We start from the raw sequence: 14,192 nt of genomic DNA on the forward strand, positions 1-14,192 counted from the left end.
TGAATTGGCTAAAAGCAATAAAACAATATCTGAGACTGAGAGCAAGGTTCTCTTCACCTGAAAGACGAAACATCAGGCATGTTGTTAGCCGGTTGCTTGTATTTCTGGATGTGTACAGATGCAGGTTCAGTACAGGGATCCTAATCCCTTTTGTACCTGGCCCTCATTTCCTTTGGAAATAAAATAAAATGAAATTTAAGTTATTGTCCTGGTTATTTATAAGAAAGTGGTGTGTCACAAGTGCAGTGCCGCACTGTGTACAAGATGTTTTTATATTAGTGTGTGTCTTCATCCACATAACAGTTTTCGTATCCAAATATTAGTGAAATTCACATCATGAACTTTAGTGCACAGCTAAGAGAAGCTCCTAAATACCCTTGAACCCAGTATTTGTTATATTTTTGGCACTTTGCTGTTGCTATGCATGTTGAACCTACCTCGGTACATAAGCAATTCTACAGGTATATGCTAAAGCAAAATAGACACTTGCTATTAATTAAACAAAGTGACCTCATCAAAGTTCCTACTACACAAAGTGACCTCATCAAAGTTCCTACTACAGCTGAAGAAATTGCGTTCTTTCTCATACACAAAAAGTATGCTGACTGTACTTTTGTCATTCCTGTCTGACGACGAGCCATCCCTTTAATGGCAACTACACGTAACAGTTATAGCGAGTGCTGATCGAATGTTCACAGGACGGCGACGCGTGAAAGCTCTGTCCACTGATCCAGTGGCTCTTTTTCGGAAACCATATAAATATGCGAACGTTAGCAAACGACATGACATAAGGCGCACCCACCACACATCATTGAACAGTATTTTTGCAGAGGCTGTAGTTATCATGAATAAATACTGTAAAATCATTTAATTTCGCAGCCCTAAATTTTCGCGAATCGAGTAGGGATATATTCGCAACAACTAAATTTCGCGCACTCCACGAGTTCCTCGAATTTTCTCGATTCGCAAAATTCGCGAAAATTAAGGTCTCGCGAAATTAAAGGGTTTTACAGTATAAACTTGTCCAGAACGAGTGGGTTGAGTCTGCCATGCTTCGCGCGCATTATAAGCCCCGCAATTCTGCGATTGAAAACACCCTCTCTGACTGTGTGCTTTTCGCCGGCACACACAAAATGCACTATTTGCTACGCACTTTTCGAGCGCAGAAAGAGCGACGGGCAATCCACGTGAGAGGACCAAGTGCTTTGGAGCGTTCGAGCTGATTGGTGTAGGCGCTAATCTGTTGGTCAGATAGACCGCTTTCCAACCCAGATAAGGCGAAAGTCGCGTCATTTCTGCGCTCGGAAATGGCGTACTTCTTGTTTCGGCTCATTTGCATAGCGACATTCAGCGTCAGATACTTCAACACACGCGCGCGTTTAAGAATTTCTTAAACATGGAATGGCTTTCAACGATGAGTATCTTCCGTTCTGCTATCCCGTTTTTACGCGAGATTCCTTAATTAAAGAATTAATGAATTTGAGGTAATTAATGATCTTATAGTTACATACTTTCTTCGAGATAATATTCGCATGACCAACTCAAAAGCGGCATGTATTTCGCCCCGCTATTTTTTAAACAAAAATTCTGTGACGAATAAAAAACAAAACCCCCTATATATGGATAATGACCAGTGCTATGGTGTTGGTGGATGACCGGCAAACAACCTGCAAGAATTGAATGACAAGTTTTCCTGGAGATGTGTGCTTCCAGGGTCGACTATGAAACGAAACTCTAAAGCATAAACAGCATATCAGGAGATGAAATTGTCACCGCTAAAAACACCACAAATGAAGCCTGGAACGTAAGATGAAAGAAAAACAAACAAAATATTAGGTATGGGAGATATTCGTTTATAGAAAGTGGATCAAAATGGGCACATTACACAGCCGCGCCGATTTTTCAACATCAGCGGCGCGCCGACAGTTTTGGTACGGCGGCGACGGCGAGGCGCCGACCTCCGGCGGCGGCGCTTCGGCGCAGCGGCGCACACCTCTATTGTCCGGACGAATAGGCTCCTCCCAATGGCCAGACTCCCTCAATTTTGCTTGTAAACTAAAAATATTAAGCGTTTTCCGTCAGTTTAACTCATCACGTTGGGTTTACAAGCAACAAGCTGTTCACCTACGTAGTCAACATAAACATGCCTGTCTGCTGCACTACCTGAGACCCAAGTTCGGAAGCGCATGGGCATAGTGCACTAGATTTCTACAAATATTTCTACACACCAAAATCCGCTTCTCGCCGACGTGATAAGTGGTCGCGGTCATGTCAGACGCTACTATAGTAATGAATGAAAGACACCTTGTGATATATTGCTCCTTTATTCGTCGACTGGAGTTTTTCTGTCTTTTGATTTGGATGGCCTTCTGTGTGCCTTGTTGGCGATGTTCCCTTTACCAACGATTTCTCCGCCCTCGGGCTTCGCGGTTTCTGGCGACGCAAGCGGCGACGCAAGCGGCGAAGGAAGCGGCGAAGCCTTTGTGTCGCCCTCTTGTGCTTTCTGCCCTTGCCCCAGATGGTCCTCTCCTGGAGGATCTTTTATAGCTAGTGCAGAGCAGAAGAAGAAGAATATGGAGGCAGTCTTCACGAGTATCATCAGCCGGAAGATGTTCATCCCCATGAGCCCATTCTCGTAGATTGCACATGCCCCTTGCCCTTCGCATGTGTCTTGCCAGAGGATACAGCTCTTGTCTATCAGGTAGCCAAATAGTATGGGTCCTGGTATTGTACCTTCGAAAGATAGTAGTCAAATTAGGTGTCGGTATTAGCGCTTTATGCAATCCGTCCGAAAGGCCGTTGTGAGGTGCACCTATCTTGACAGTGCTATTGGTTCTACGAGTCAGGTGATTTTTTTGTCAAGGATTACGAGAGGAAAACTCTACAGCGGTATTACCGAAGAGCCTAATTGCAACGTAGTTGACCCCAATACCGGTTGACTTCAGGTCTTCGTCGAGTGTCCTAAGAGGTTCCATCATGAATGTAAGCGATGTACATTAGACGGCATTATACTTACCGAAGCATAGCTGTGAGGGCTGGTACGATGAGTAGAAAGGTACAGAAGAGGGCAATGAATATTGATATACAAAATATAATTACGAGGCTGCAGTGCGAAGCACACGGGTCACGGATGGCTTGGTACTGTAGCGCAGTTTCGTTATGATCCCCGAGTTGAAGTATAGGACCTGTTATGCAGCTGCATTGCATGTAGATCTGAAATATATTCGTGTTGAAAAATACGAAGGAATGAAGGTACACATATCCGCAACCTCAGGCAAAAACGTCAGCATCTTGGTATCTTTCTCATCCATTCAACTACCCAGTTCTTACTAGTACACTACGTTTCCTAGCATATGGTATCTCTGTGCTTCCTTCATCCTTGGAAGAAAAATAAAATTGTAAATGGTGTAAGTGCCTACTTTACAAGGTTGGTGGTAAGACCCCCCGCGTAGGAAGGCTGCATGGGGTTTAACGGGGTTAGTTTCCTCCTCGACAGCAGCGCGCCCTCTCGGTTGAGAACAGATACGGCATGGGTGGTAAGACAAAGTGAAGTCGGAAGTTCTCCCGTCGCCATTTCTTAGGGGCAGTCAACTTCGTCAAACCCTCGCCCCCATAGCATTGCTGTTCCAAGTGTTTGCTCCTCGACCAAGCTCGTTTGTCCGTGACAAATAGCGTCGCCCAGCGTCTGTGAGTGTCTACTGGTCTGTAGCGCACAGAATGACGTGTAACATCTATTCTCAGCGGTAGGGGAACGCGGTGCACGGTCTCCAAAGTATTCTTTTCTCCAGGCACGCACCACTACCCAGAGCTTTATAACCAGCTTGGAAAAAGTGGCCATCTTCCGTGTACTGGGTGTTGCACGAGGGAGTGACCCCTAATTACTTGAGATCCGCTGCTTCGTTGGAAAATGTCTGTCGGTGGCCTTTTGGGAGCTGCTGCGTTCGGAACGATTCCTAGACGCTATGTGCGTCGCATATTAGGGAGTTTTACTTGGCCACTTCTGCTCCGCCGATAAGTTTACGACTCAGGTTTCCGCAAGTGTTCATGCGTAAGCGGAGTCGGAGATCTGACTACGACAAATATCGGAGTCCTCGTGCGCGCTTCCGAGCTCCCACTCAGCTGCAGCATGCGCAGAGCGTGCGCTTACAAACAAGATGGCTGACACCCAGAGAAACAAAATCGTTTGCTCGCGGCGAGCACTGCGAACTATTTTGGTCTGCAACTTCCCGAAATCATGTCTGGGCGACAACCACGGGAACAATAGCGGATGTTTTGAAGCAAGGACACCGGACTGTTGACGTGGCGTAGTGTTGAAAATAGACCACAAGCCAGGAGTGATGTTTATCGTTTTGTTGCACTGGCTTCAACAAAAATTAAGTGATAACAAAAAGGACGTTTCGACGCCTATGCGGGCGTCCTTATACAGGGTGTCCACGCTAAGTGTGAACAGATTTTTTAAAAATATATCAATCCCTTTTTCCGAGATGAAATCAATAAAATCAATTGCAATATAGCATATGCTGAAGGGAACTCCTTAGGGGGGCATTAACAGACTCCTAAGGCAATGTCTTAATTAACTTTCAATAATTAACTTTTTAATTATAAAAGCTACGAAGTTGCTCCAATGAGAACATCTGATCTCTTCGGTCACCAGATACCAAAGCCGTTTTCAGAACAAAAATCCGTTCGATAGATCGCAAAAAATTCGCGAAGGAACGCCATTTTTTTCTTTATTTTATTCATTGCGCATCTCTGGAGACGCATCTTTCCTTCGCCCCCAATACGAGAGAATGAAAGAGCACACTATCGCCTCTTGCGTCCTGGAAAAAGATTAAAAGAAAACAGAAAATGCAGCCCAAGATAAGGGCAGTCGCGATAGAGTCACCCGATAGATTTGTGTTTTTGTTTTGTTTCCGCAAGTTAAAGCTAATCTTCGACGCATGAGGCGGCACTGTGCTCTTTCACTTTCTCACACTGGGGGTAAAGGAAAGCCGCATCTTTGAAGATGCGCAATAACCCAAATAAAGAAAAAAAATGGCGTTCCTTCACGAATTTTTTGCGGACGATCTACCGAACGGAGTTTTGTCCTGAAAACGGTTTTGGTATCTGGTGACCGAAGAGATCAGATGTTCTCATTGGAGCAATTTCGTAGCTTTTATAATTAGAAAGTAAGACATCGCCTTAGGAGTCTGCTAATGCGCCCCTAGGGAGTGCCCTTCAGCATATGCTATATTGAAATTGATTTCATCTCAGAAAAAGTGATTGATATATTTTTAAAAAATATGTTCACACTTAGCGTGGACACCCTGTATACAGTTGACACACAGCTACATATATACAGTTGACGGGAGAGTCTTAGCACGAGAGGGTAACAGGGTGATGGAAACAACGCAACATAACGCAAGCCCAAGGAATTACACGTACGTTCTCGCTTCCTGTGTAATCCCTTGGGCTCGCGTTATGTTGCGTTTCTGATACCCCTGCTTTTGTATTTATGTTCTTTGATTTTTACCTGTATTTGTATCCTTTCCATCACCCTGTTACCCTTTCGTGCTAAAACTCCCCCGTCAACTGTATATATGCGCCTGTACCATGTTCATATTTTTCTAACCTGAAGTGCAGCCTCGTGCACGAATGTTGTGTTTACCATATGTAAATAAATAAGTTGCTTCTGCCGTTTAATATCACTCTTATGATACGAGTAAATGACGTTAAGACTTGTGCAGGCAGATTGCGTCCCGCTTGATTTTCCGAATTGGTGGGGTCGTTCTCAGTGAGTCTCAGGTCGTCTGGAAACTAAAACTGCGGACAAGCGCTTTACAAGGTCTTTACAAATCATTGAGCGTTGAGCGTTTGAGTTGTGAGCATCAAGGAGCTTTACAAATCATTCCCACCAACTCGTCAGTCGTATCTGTTTTTCGGAGATCGTATAGATTGGAGCGTTATCGTAATAGGAACTCCCTAACCTCTTCCTCCATCGCTGAGAATTTGTGTTTCGCCACATTTCTAGTGATTTCGACGGCAGATATACGACGTCGTTGTCCAAACCGAAACCATGCACCCACGTAGCCCCGAGGTGTGTGTGCTCCCGGCCGTCCACAATAGACGACCTACACCACTACGTCATCGATTACGTCCTCCCGCCGCGCAAAGCATGCTGGTGCGCATTATCAGCTTTATCGGCCTATCAGCCGACGCGTTGTTCCGCTTCTTGCCCGCCACAGCAAAATATAACCTGGAACCGGTCTTCTCGTGACGTCACATGTTTGTAAACAGAGGGTCGTCTATTGGCTCAGAGGACGACATTGATGACATACACCCGATACGAAGGGATGTATCCGGCGGTCACGCCCCGCTATTTTTCGGGGTGACTGCGCCCCCGGTGCACTGGATACGGTTAAAAGTCCATGTGTATATGATAGTGAGGGATCATTAGGACCGTTTCCGGTGGAGTAATTCGCCAAAATCATTTCATGGTCCCTTTAAGGCGGACTCACTTTAAGAAAGTCTACAAGGAATTTTTGTTCGCAGGATTCTCGTAAACCTCGCTAAATTTCTACAAGACACAGGTACAGACGTGCTTCCCTCGAGTTTACCGAGGCAATGGCCCTCGCCGGAAGCGAACGTTAACTAGATCTCATGAGCCCGCCTCAAGTACACAAGGGTTGCAAAATTTCCCACAGAATATGGAGCAAAAAATTGCGCCCTATAAGGTGTTGAAGCCCAGGGATACCACCCTGCAAACAGTATATAGCGTTGACACATTGGACTAACGGATGTCACAGGTCGTTGCCACGTCAAGGGTGCGACCACTAAACTTTTTTTTCTTTTTTAGTGTTAATTTCATTTGTCTACCAAATTCAACGATGTTTGCCTATATCTCACCTGCGTGTCATTCACTTGTTTAGCTGATGCACAACCAGCGATGCATGGTGAAAAGAAGGTGAAATTGTCTGTACCGCAGACAGGGTCAAATTTATACCCAGTGCAGTTGCAATGCTGGTTACATGGTTGAACCAACTCCCGCACTCGCATGGGTTCACGGCCGGTTCTGCAAGTCAATCAAGACTCGGGAATCACGTACGAAATACCCCATAATTTCTACATCAGCCGCCGTCATCTGGGTCACACGGTCCGTAGCGGCAAACCGAAACGATTTAGCTCTGCCCCTGTTTTCTGACATCGCTGCAGGAATGCAGGAGGAACAGTACTGTATATGATTTTGAATATTTTAGGCAAAAAAGAACCTAACTGTGCAGTACCCACAGGAGTCAGTATACTTATGATATCAACCATGAAAGTTGCAGTGGCTGAACAGAGACCTGCACCACAAGAACCATTGAAGTTTATTTGCAGAAGGAGACTATCAGATATGCCACTTCCATGTTTCAGAGCCTTTCGCACATCTATTATGCCGTGGTCGCGAGTAACACTTCGTCAGGTGTGAGGGGCTCCTCATCTATTTGTTGGGCTCAAGCTATAATATTACGGGTCAAGACTCACTTCGGTCGACTGCTTCCGTTCGCTACGATATCCTATACCTTAAACGTGTCAGCGCAAAATCGCGTGAGCTAAATAAGGACCGGTATGTGGGTGGAGAGGAGAAGGTATAGTTGCGTCGATTGCATCTGCTCCGGCATAGTCAGCAGCCAGAAATTGTGGAGGTTGGAATCTAGGTTGTCGTTGCAATGTAAAAATCAAAGAAAGTCGACGTGCTATTCATAATTAGGAAAGTTGGGCATGCATACAACGTCTACTACATTTCGGTGCTGATGCCCAATGCTTGCTGAGTCAAGGCTTCACCCCCTACGTCCCTGCCTTGTAGCTTTGTGAACGTTGCCCTACACGAAATCGTAAGTCCAATTCCACTGGTATATGGGGCACCGTTTAGCAACACTGACGGGAGGTCATCCTTGAAGAGAACATAGATGCAGACATTGAAAACATACGTACTGCAACCACATGTCTGCAACGGTTGTGTTTCCAGCAGCGTAGTTGATGTTTGGACAAGAGTGCATGAAGACGAAGATGGTGAACCAGGTAACGAACGAAAGGATGACGCAGTAACGCGCGATGGTCGATGACTTCACGGTCAGCTTGGTTACAATATATCCTCCCAGGAGTGTCCCACCACAGGCGCTTGGGACGGATACGGCGCCTGCACGGTAACCAGAAAACTATGAGGGAAATCGAAAATTTCCGCGTGCACACATTTCGGTCGAAAGATAGCGCGCTACTCAGTTTTGTTTTATGCGAAACTCCTCAATCATCAAATAAAGTTGTTGCTCTATGCTCTACACGGCTTCCTTGCACACATTGTCAGTCGTTGAACACATCGTGGCTGAACAGATTGCAACATTTGTGGATACTTGGACTGATCGAAAACCCTGGAGTGCGCTCACATACTCGTTCAGAGAAATATTCTGTCTGGCTGTGCCTATCAATCAGTTTCCTATTTTTGTATTGACCACAGCCACTAGCTACGCGCTTGTTTTCTTGCTACCCCATAAGCACAAGGTCTCCTTGACGGCAATGGCGGCACACACAAATCCTACACCAGCTAAGTCATTGTTTGAAGACTCAATTCCCTTCGTAAGATTAAACTTGCGACCAGCGGCATGGCCGAGCGCGTTAAAGGGAGACTCCGCACCAAAAACGTGTTGAGGTAACAGTGCGACATCAATCCCTACCCTATGATATTTCAGTGAATACGATTTCCCACCCCCAAGTGGCCCAGATGATTAGAAAATGAATATTTTGCTTCGAGTGACCAAGCGCTCCTCCACGGAAAAGCAGTGAAGCAACACTGTGCTTCACCTCACCGGTATTCCTCATGTACGGCTTTCTGTAGGTCTTGCTTTTACAGCTGGCGAATATTTTAGAACGAAGTTCGAAGAACCAGACGACTGGTCATCCACGCGACACCAAAAAGTTACAATGCGCGTGCCCGAAAAACAGCCGGTGGCCCACACGAGACTACCGGTGACGTCACACATGGTACAGGAGGTAGTAGAGGGAACCTGCAGAAGTTTCGGTTTCGTTTTGAGCTTCCCAACTCTTTTGGTAACTAATGAGTCCCATATTGCCAAACCAACTGTATTTCTCATTTTGGAAGAATGTATCGGACATATTTACACAGCCATTATAATAGTTTCAGATTGTCCCCGCGGGGTCTCCCTTTAGCTTGTAGCCAAGGTCGTGCTGAAGAGGTGGTGGGTTCGAATCCTACCACCGTATGTGTTGTCCGAGTTTTCTTCTGGGTTTTCCGAAGACTTTCCGGCACAGTCCTTTACCTTCAATTCGGCAAAGGACGCATACTGACCCCCCCCCCCCCCCACACACACACACTCCTTCCTGCTGCCCCAACTTACCCAACAGACCGGAGGCAACACTGGATGACACGCCAAACATTGAGATGAAGATCTTCGTGGCGAAACCAGTGAGGCCAGAGGCTATGAAAGCTGTAAAGCAGAACAGGCGATTAATGTTCGGCAGGTTATACGGGACACCTACTTTCCGCGCAGGCTGCGAAGGTGAGACACAAAAAGGTCTTGTTGGTGAGCAACCGTTTTAGGAAGGATAAAAAGCTTCGGTCTATTACAGGTTGCCCTTCAGCCGGTTCCTTGTTCGCTTTGATTTGCTGTTCTCTTTCTTCCTTCCCTGCAAAAGAAAGGACCCGCGAAGGCATTGTTTGCCAATAATCCAAGTCGATGGACCATACCTGGCAGTTCTTTGGGAAAGCTAGCCATGGGTCCAGCTATTCCAAGGGCTACGATGGACGCTATGAAGAAGCCCAACCACCATCGACCTACCCATCCTATGCTGACCTTGGACATACCCAGTCTGAAAACGGGCCGTGTCACACGTGCGCATCGTAGTGCTCCGTAAGATTCTTACTCGCTTGCGTCAGCGGTTGCGTCCGTGTACAACGAAAGGAAATAGCCTCCAAGAATGAATCCGAGCGCTGGGCCCAAGACCGATGTTGCGTAGAATATGCCTGAAATTGTCATCTCTTAGGGACCAACAAGTCTCTCTTAACATGCAACACCACAAATGAAGAGACACGTTCTTGGCCTAAATGACTCAGTGACTCTGCTGAAGAGGTCCTTGGCGTACTCACTCCGCCTTACGCTTTAAGCTTACGTTCTAACATTTTGCGAATGAACAATTAACATTATCCAAAATAAAGCCAAATACGTCGTACGGTTCAACGAGACATGTCACGAATACACGCTAGTCGTAATAGTCTTCTTAGGCTCGATAAATAAACTTGACATGTCAGTCCCACCTACGCTATCGACGCCAAGAAATGCAAGGGTTAGCGCGGGATAATTGGCTACCGAAAGCTATTCTTAAGAGGGGTCTCGATTGTGCCCAACTTGTGAGCTTTGTCGGCTGTAATAATAATAATAATAATAATAATAATAATAATAATCCAGGGCTTTACGTCACTAGACAACTGCGATCATGAGCGTGCCACAGTGGTCGAATCTGTGGATTAATTTTGCCCACCTGAGGGATTCTTAAAGGATCGAGAAGGTGACATTTAACATTGCTCGAAATCCTGCCCCATCTGTAGAGTTGTCCACCTGCAGTCACCACGCAAAATATTTTCGCTCTGCCACGCGTTATAGCTGTGCTATCGAATTTGGAGTCTGAGAAAGCAGCCGCAGACGGCAGACACGATTCTAGCTTGACGCATTGGAAGTTCCGTGCCTTGTTTCTTCGTATTTTCTTCGCAGCTCACGCGACGTTTATACATACTTGAGCTGTGCCGCTGTAAGTCACTCATCACGTGATGGGGGTAGCATATGTCACGACGTCCTCTCGTTCTGCGATGCGCTCGTTCTTTTCTCGAGGAAAACGATTTTTCCAAGGTGCGCGGAACAGAACCCTCGCGCTCGCGGTGTAGGTCACCTACGCTCATCCTTCTAGGAGAACACTCTACACAACCTTTCACAGTCTCTCGCGGAGGACGGCGTGTCTGAGCAGCTTGTAGCCTTCCACCACGGATCACGCTGACACCGTCCTCGGCCGGATTTGAGCCCGTGATCTTGAGATCCACGGGCAGACAATTTACCGACTGAGCCACCGAGGGCGGCGCTCTTTTATGTGCGCCTTGTATTATTACATTAACGACCATGAAAATGCTACTCTTTACCCATGTAGAGAGAAGACTTTTGAGTCGGGGTGTTCTCGTCAAGGTAGGCAACACCCAGCGTAAAGAAAGGTGACGAGCCAACGCCGTGTAGCGCGTGTCCGACCATGAAGAAATACTTGAACCAGTTGAGCCCTCCGATGTTTCTTTTGCAGATGTCTTGCAGAGGGTTCGGGCAGACGGAGGCAGAGTCAGCTTTGTCCACCCTGTAGCGCGGGGCTACAAAATGCGGCAGCGAGAACAGCATGGAGCCTGCAGAGAGGATGATCGCACCGACGCCGATAATGGCCGGCTTGTGCTGCACGCCACCGATGTAGCTGACGGGCACCATCATTATGCATGATGCGATGTTGAACATGCTTTGGATAATCTGTGAACGATAATGCATGTATAGATACCGAAAACAAATCGAGGAGACGAGTTTTCTCACTTACTAGTACTCTACAACAATGTGAGCTTTCACTTGAAGTGATATCTCGATAGCTATTTACCTCTGGATGCACTGTTCTACAGCTAACCATGTAAAAATAATGCTGCTTATACTACTTAGCATATTAGGGTAAGGCGAGACAAAATGAGACGTGGGGCAAAACGCCACATTTTGTTCTCCACGCCATCTATATCTCAGAAGCCGCTCTTCGCGATGAACTCGCCGTTTGTCCACTTTTGACTTGGGAATTGCCATGATTCGGGATGCGTTGAAGGGAAAAATAACCGAAAGAATCGCGTCTTCATGCCTAGCAGATGCATGCAGACGCAGACTCGTTAAGAAGGCGCGAGTTTCTGCAGTTTTTTCTTTTGAATGCTGCGGCGGTTTAAATGCCTACCATGTCAAAGCAGGTCCGCATTCTATTTCTTTATTTATCTAGCTATATTTGCGCAATATAGGCTCTCCAGGCGCGGTTGGTTGGCTTTCAGGAGAAATATTGGTTGGAAATATTGGTTGGCTTTCAGGAGGAGGAGGCGAGGATATCGACGGCGCACAACGCGACAGCGTTTCATTTAGAAAGGCATAAGCCAATAATTGAGTAGTTTTACGTTTGTTCCTGATGTATTTCTTTTTACTCTGTCTGGGAGGTATCATCATATACGCGAAATAAACAGATTTTACAAAGCGAAATATGACAACGAAGCACAACCAAAGCGCCCAGCAGGTCACGTTCGTCATAACAAACTGGCAGCGTCTTGTTTACACGGGAACAGTGGACAACACGTGGAGAATGGACTACGATCAGGATCGCATTGGAAGGAAGTCCACTTTTGCTTGCTTCCATTGCAAAAATAACCAGAGCGGTTCATTTTGCTCCAAAGGCCGGGGAGGGGGGGGGGGAAGAAGACGAATGGGACTTAAGTTTGCTCGAGACACCTAAGAATGCTGGTATGGTTATTTTTTGAAATACAAAAGATTACGCCCAATTGTAAATTTGAGACTCATTTTGCACCAGCTTACCCTAATGCGCCTTTAAAGACACGGGAGCTTTCTCACTGCTCAGGAAAAGATTCCGCGAATAATACAGCTTCGGATTTATGATTAGAATTCAAGACAATGAGCCGTACTATACTTTTTTTTTTCAAGGAAACTAATAGAGTTGAGCTCGGACGGGATGCACATGGGCTACTTGTTCCCTCCCGAACAATTTACTGACCCGACGACACGTTGCGTGGAACGTTATCCTCTTTGTCACACTGAAAAGCCTTACCGCCAGCAATGGGGTAGAGTATCGCCCCTGGCGATGAAGGTCCACAGTTGTTTGAAAACCTATTTCATACAGGTCCACATAAAGCCTTTGCAGAATACTATATCAAAGAACATAACTTCGCAAACACGCATTCATTGATCGAACGCAGGGTTTTTTCCAGCACCACCTAAACACCCACAATGTACACTAAAATCCACAAAATACGGGCGAGAAGGGGCACTCCCCCTCCCCCAGATGAAAATTCTGGGAAAACCCCTGCTCGAACGTCATCCCGGACTGCCTACACCCTAGCAGCAGTTCCTTCCCTAATATGATCACAAACCAGATCAATGCTATCAGCAGTACAACAACCCCATTGTATTAGTGCGCGAGTTCTGCACCCAGTTACCTTACATCTACTGAGCTCTGCAAAGAATAGTGAACATCCTCATGGAAAGTACTGTGTCTGGAGTTACGTACGCCCACTTCGATGCCGCGCAGCTGGAAGCGCTTCTCGAGGGTCGGAGTGACGACCGAGACGAGTCCGTTGACAACGAAACCCTGTGTCATGCCCAGGATGCAGAGGAAGACCAGATAGCAACGTGGCGTCCGCAAGCCCTGCATCCAGGACGGGTAAAAGCCACAAAGACCGCAGTAGACGTCATGGCCCACTCCAACCAGTCCACCTCCCCCGTACTTCCGAGGTGGTACCCGTACATGCGGTAGGGTGATCCCAAATGAGGAGACCGAGAAGTCGGATTTCACGTACGGGTCAGGTGTCCACATTATTACCAGCAAAAGTACACGACGGAAGGTCAGTACCAATGAAATGTTTCGAGGGTTTGGTTGTCCCTTCTGCTCGTGGCGTGTAAGCACGGAGCGCGTGCTCCGTGATCATCTTCTTCTTCTTCTTCTTCCACCACTAGGAACAGTGGCCGCCAGCCACACAGGGCGATTGGCCAGGGTTTGGTGCGGACTAATCTCTAGAGGCTCATGAGATCCACGGTGACATGTTAGTAGAAGGAAGCCATAGCAGAGGAAGGAGGAAGGAGGGGAGGGAGGAAGCGGGAGGTACAAGACGTTTCAGAAGCGGCCGCAGCACTACACTACACTACGCGGAAGCTACACTACGAACTGGAAAAAAATATATACATATTTTACGTTGTATACATATTTTGTTTCATCTCATAAATCGACCTCACTCAACAGACTGAGTGCGAAAAATATTAACTCGGTGAAAATTGCGCGCTTGCACGAATTTGGGAAGAAACCCGCAAACTTTCATAATTTCAGATTATCAAAGAGTAAATGACGTTCTCTCGGTGCACATCTTACTGCATAAAACAGTACACTAT

The 14,192-nt window shown here is 46.5% G+C and overlaps 1 protein-coding gene across 1 annotated transcript; it reads right to left on the bottom strand.

Moving 5' to 3' along the window:
* Positions 1–2,308: 2,308 nt before the first annotated feature.
* LOC135394277 (solute carrier organic anion transporter family member 4A1-like) lies at positions 2,309–13,697 on the bottom strand. The gene is made up of 11 exons (XM_064624950.1): positions 13,318–13,697; positions 11,162–11,528; positions 9,898–9,997; positions 9,722–9,843; positions 9,514–9,660; positions 9,372–9,461; positions 7,954–8,158; positions 6,886–7,051; positions 3,017–3,213; positions 2,897–2,961; positions 2,309–2,733 (listed from the first exon to the last, which is right to left on the bottom strand). Exons 1-11 carry the CDS (start codon positions 13,621–13,623, stop codon positions 2,324–2,326), a joined length of 2,175 nt encoding a protein of 724 aa, XP_064481020.1. The 5' UTR covers positions 13,624–13,697; the 3' UTR covers positions 2,309–2,323.
* Positions 13,698–14,192: the final 495 nt, after the last annotated feature.

Source organism: Ornithodoros turicata, chromosome 5 (genome assembly GCF_037126465.1).
Source record: "Ornithodoros turicata isolate Travis chromosome 5, ASM3712646v1, whole genome shotgun sequence".
Classification (NCBI taxonomy): domain Eukaryota; kingdom Metazoa; phylum Arthropoda; class Arachnida; order Ixodida; family Argasidae; genus Ornithodoros; species Ornithodoros turicata.

Coding starts and splice junctions, on each gene's coding strand:
- LOC135394277 (XM_064624950.1), bottom strand. CDS start 13,623: ATGTGGACACCTGACCCGTACGTGAAATCCGACTTCTCGGTCTCCTCA. Junction 9,661..9,721: donor CTTTCCCAAAGAACTGCCAG/GTATGGTCCATC, acceptor TTTCTTTTGCAG/GGAAGGAAGAAAGAGAACAG. Junction 9,462..9,513: donor CTTCGCAGCCTGCGCGGAAA/GTAGGTGTCCCG, acceptor TCTGCTTTACAG/CTTTCATAGCCTCTGGCCTC.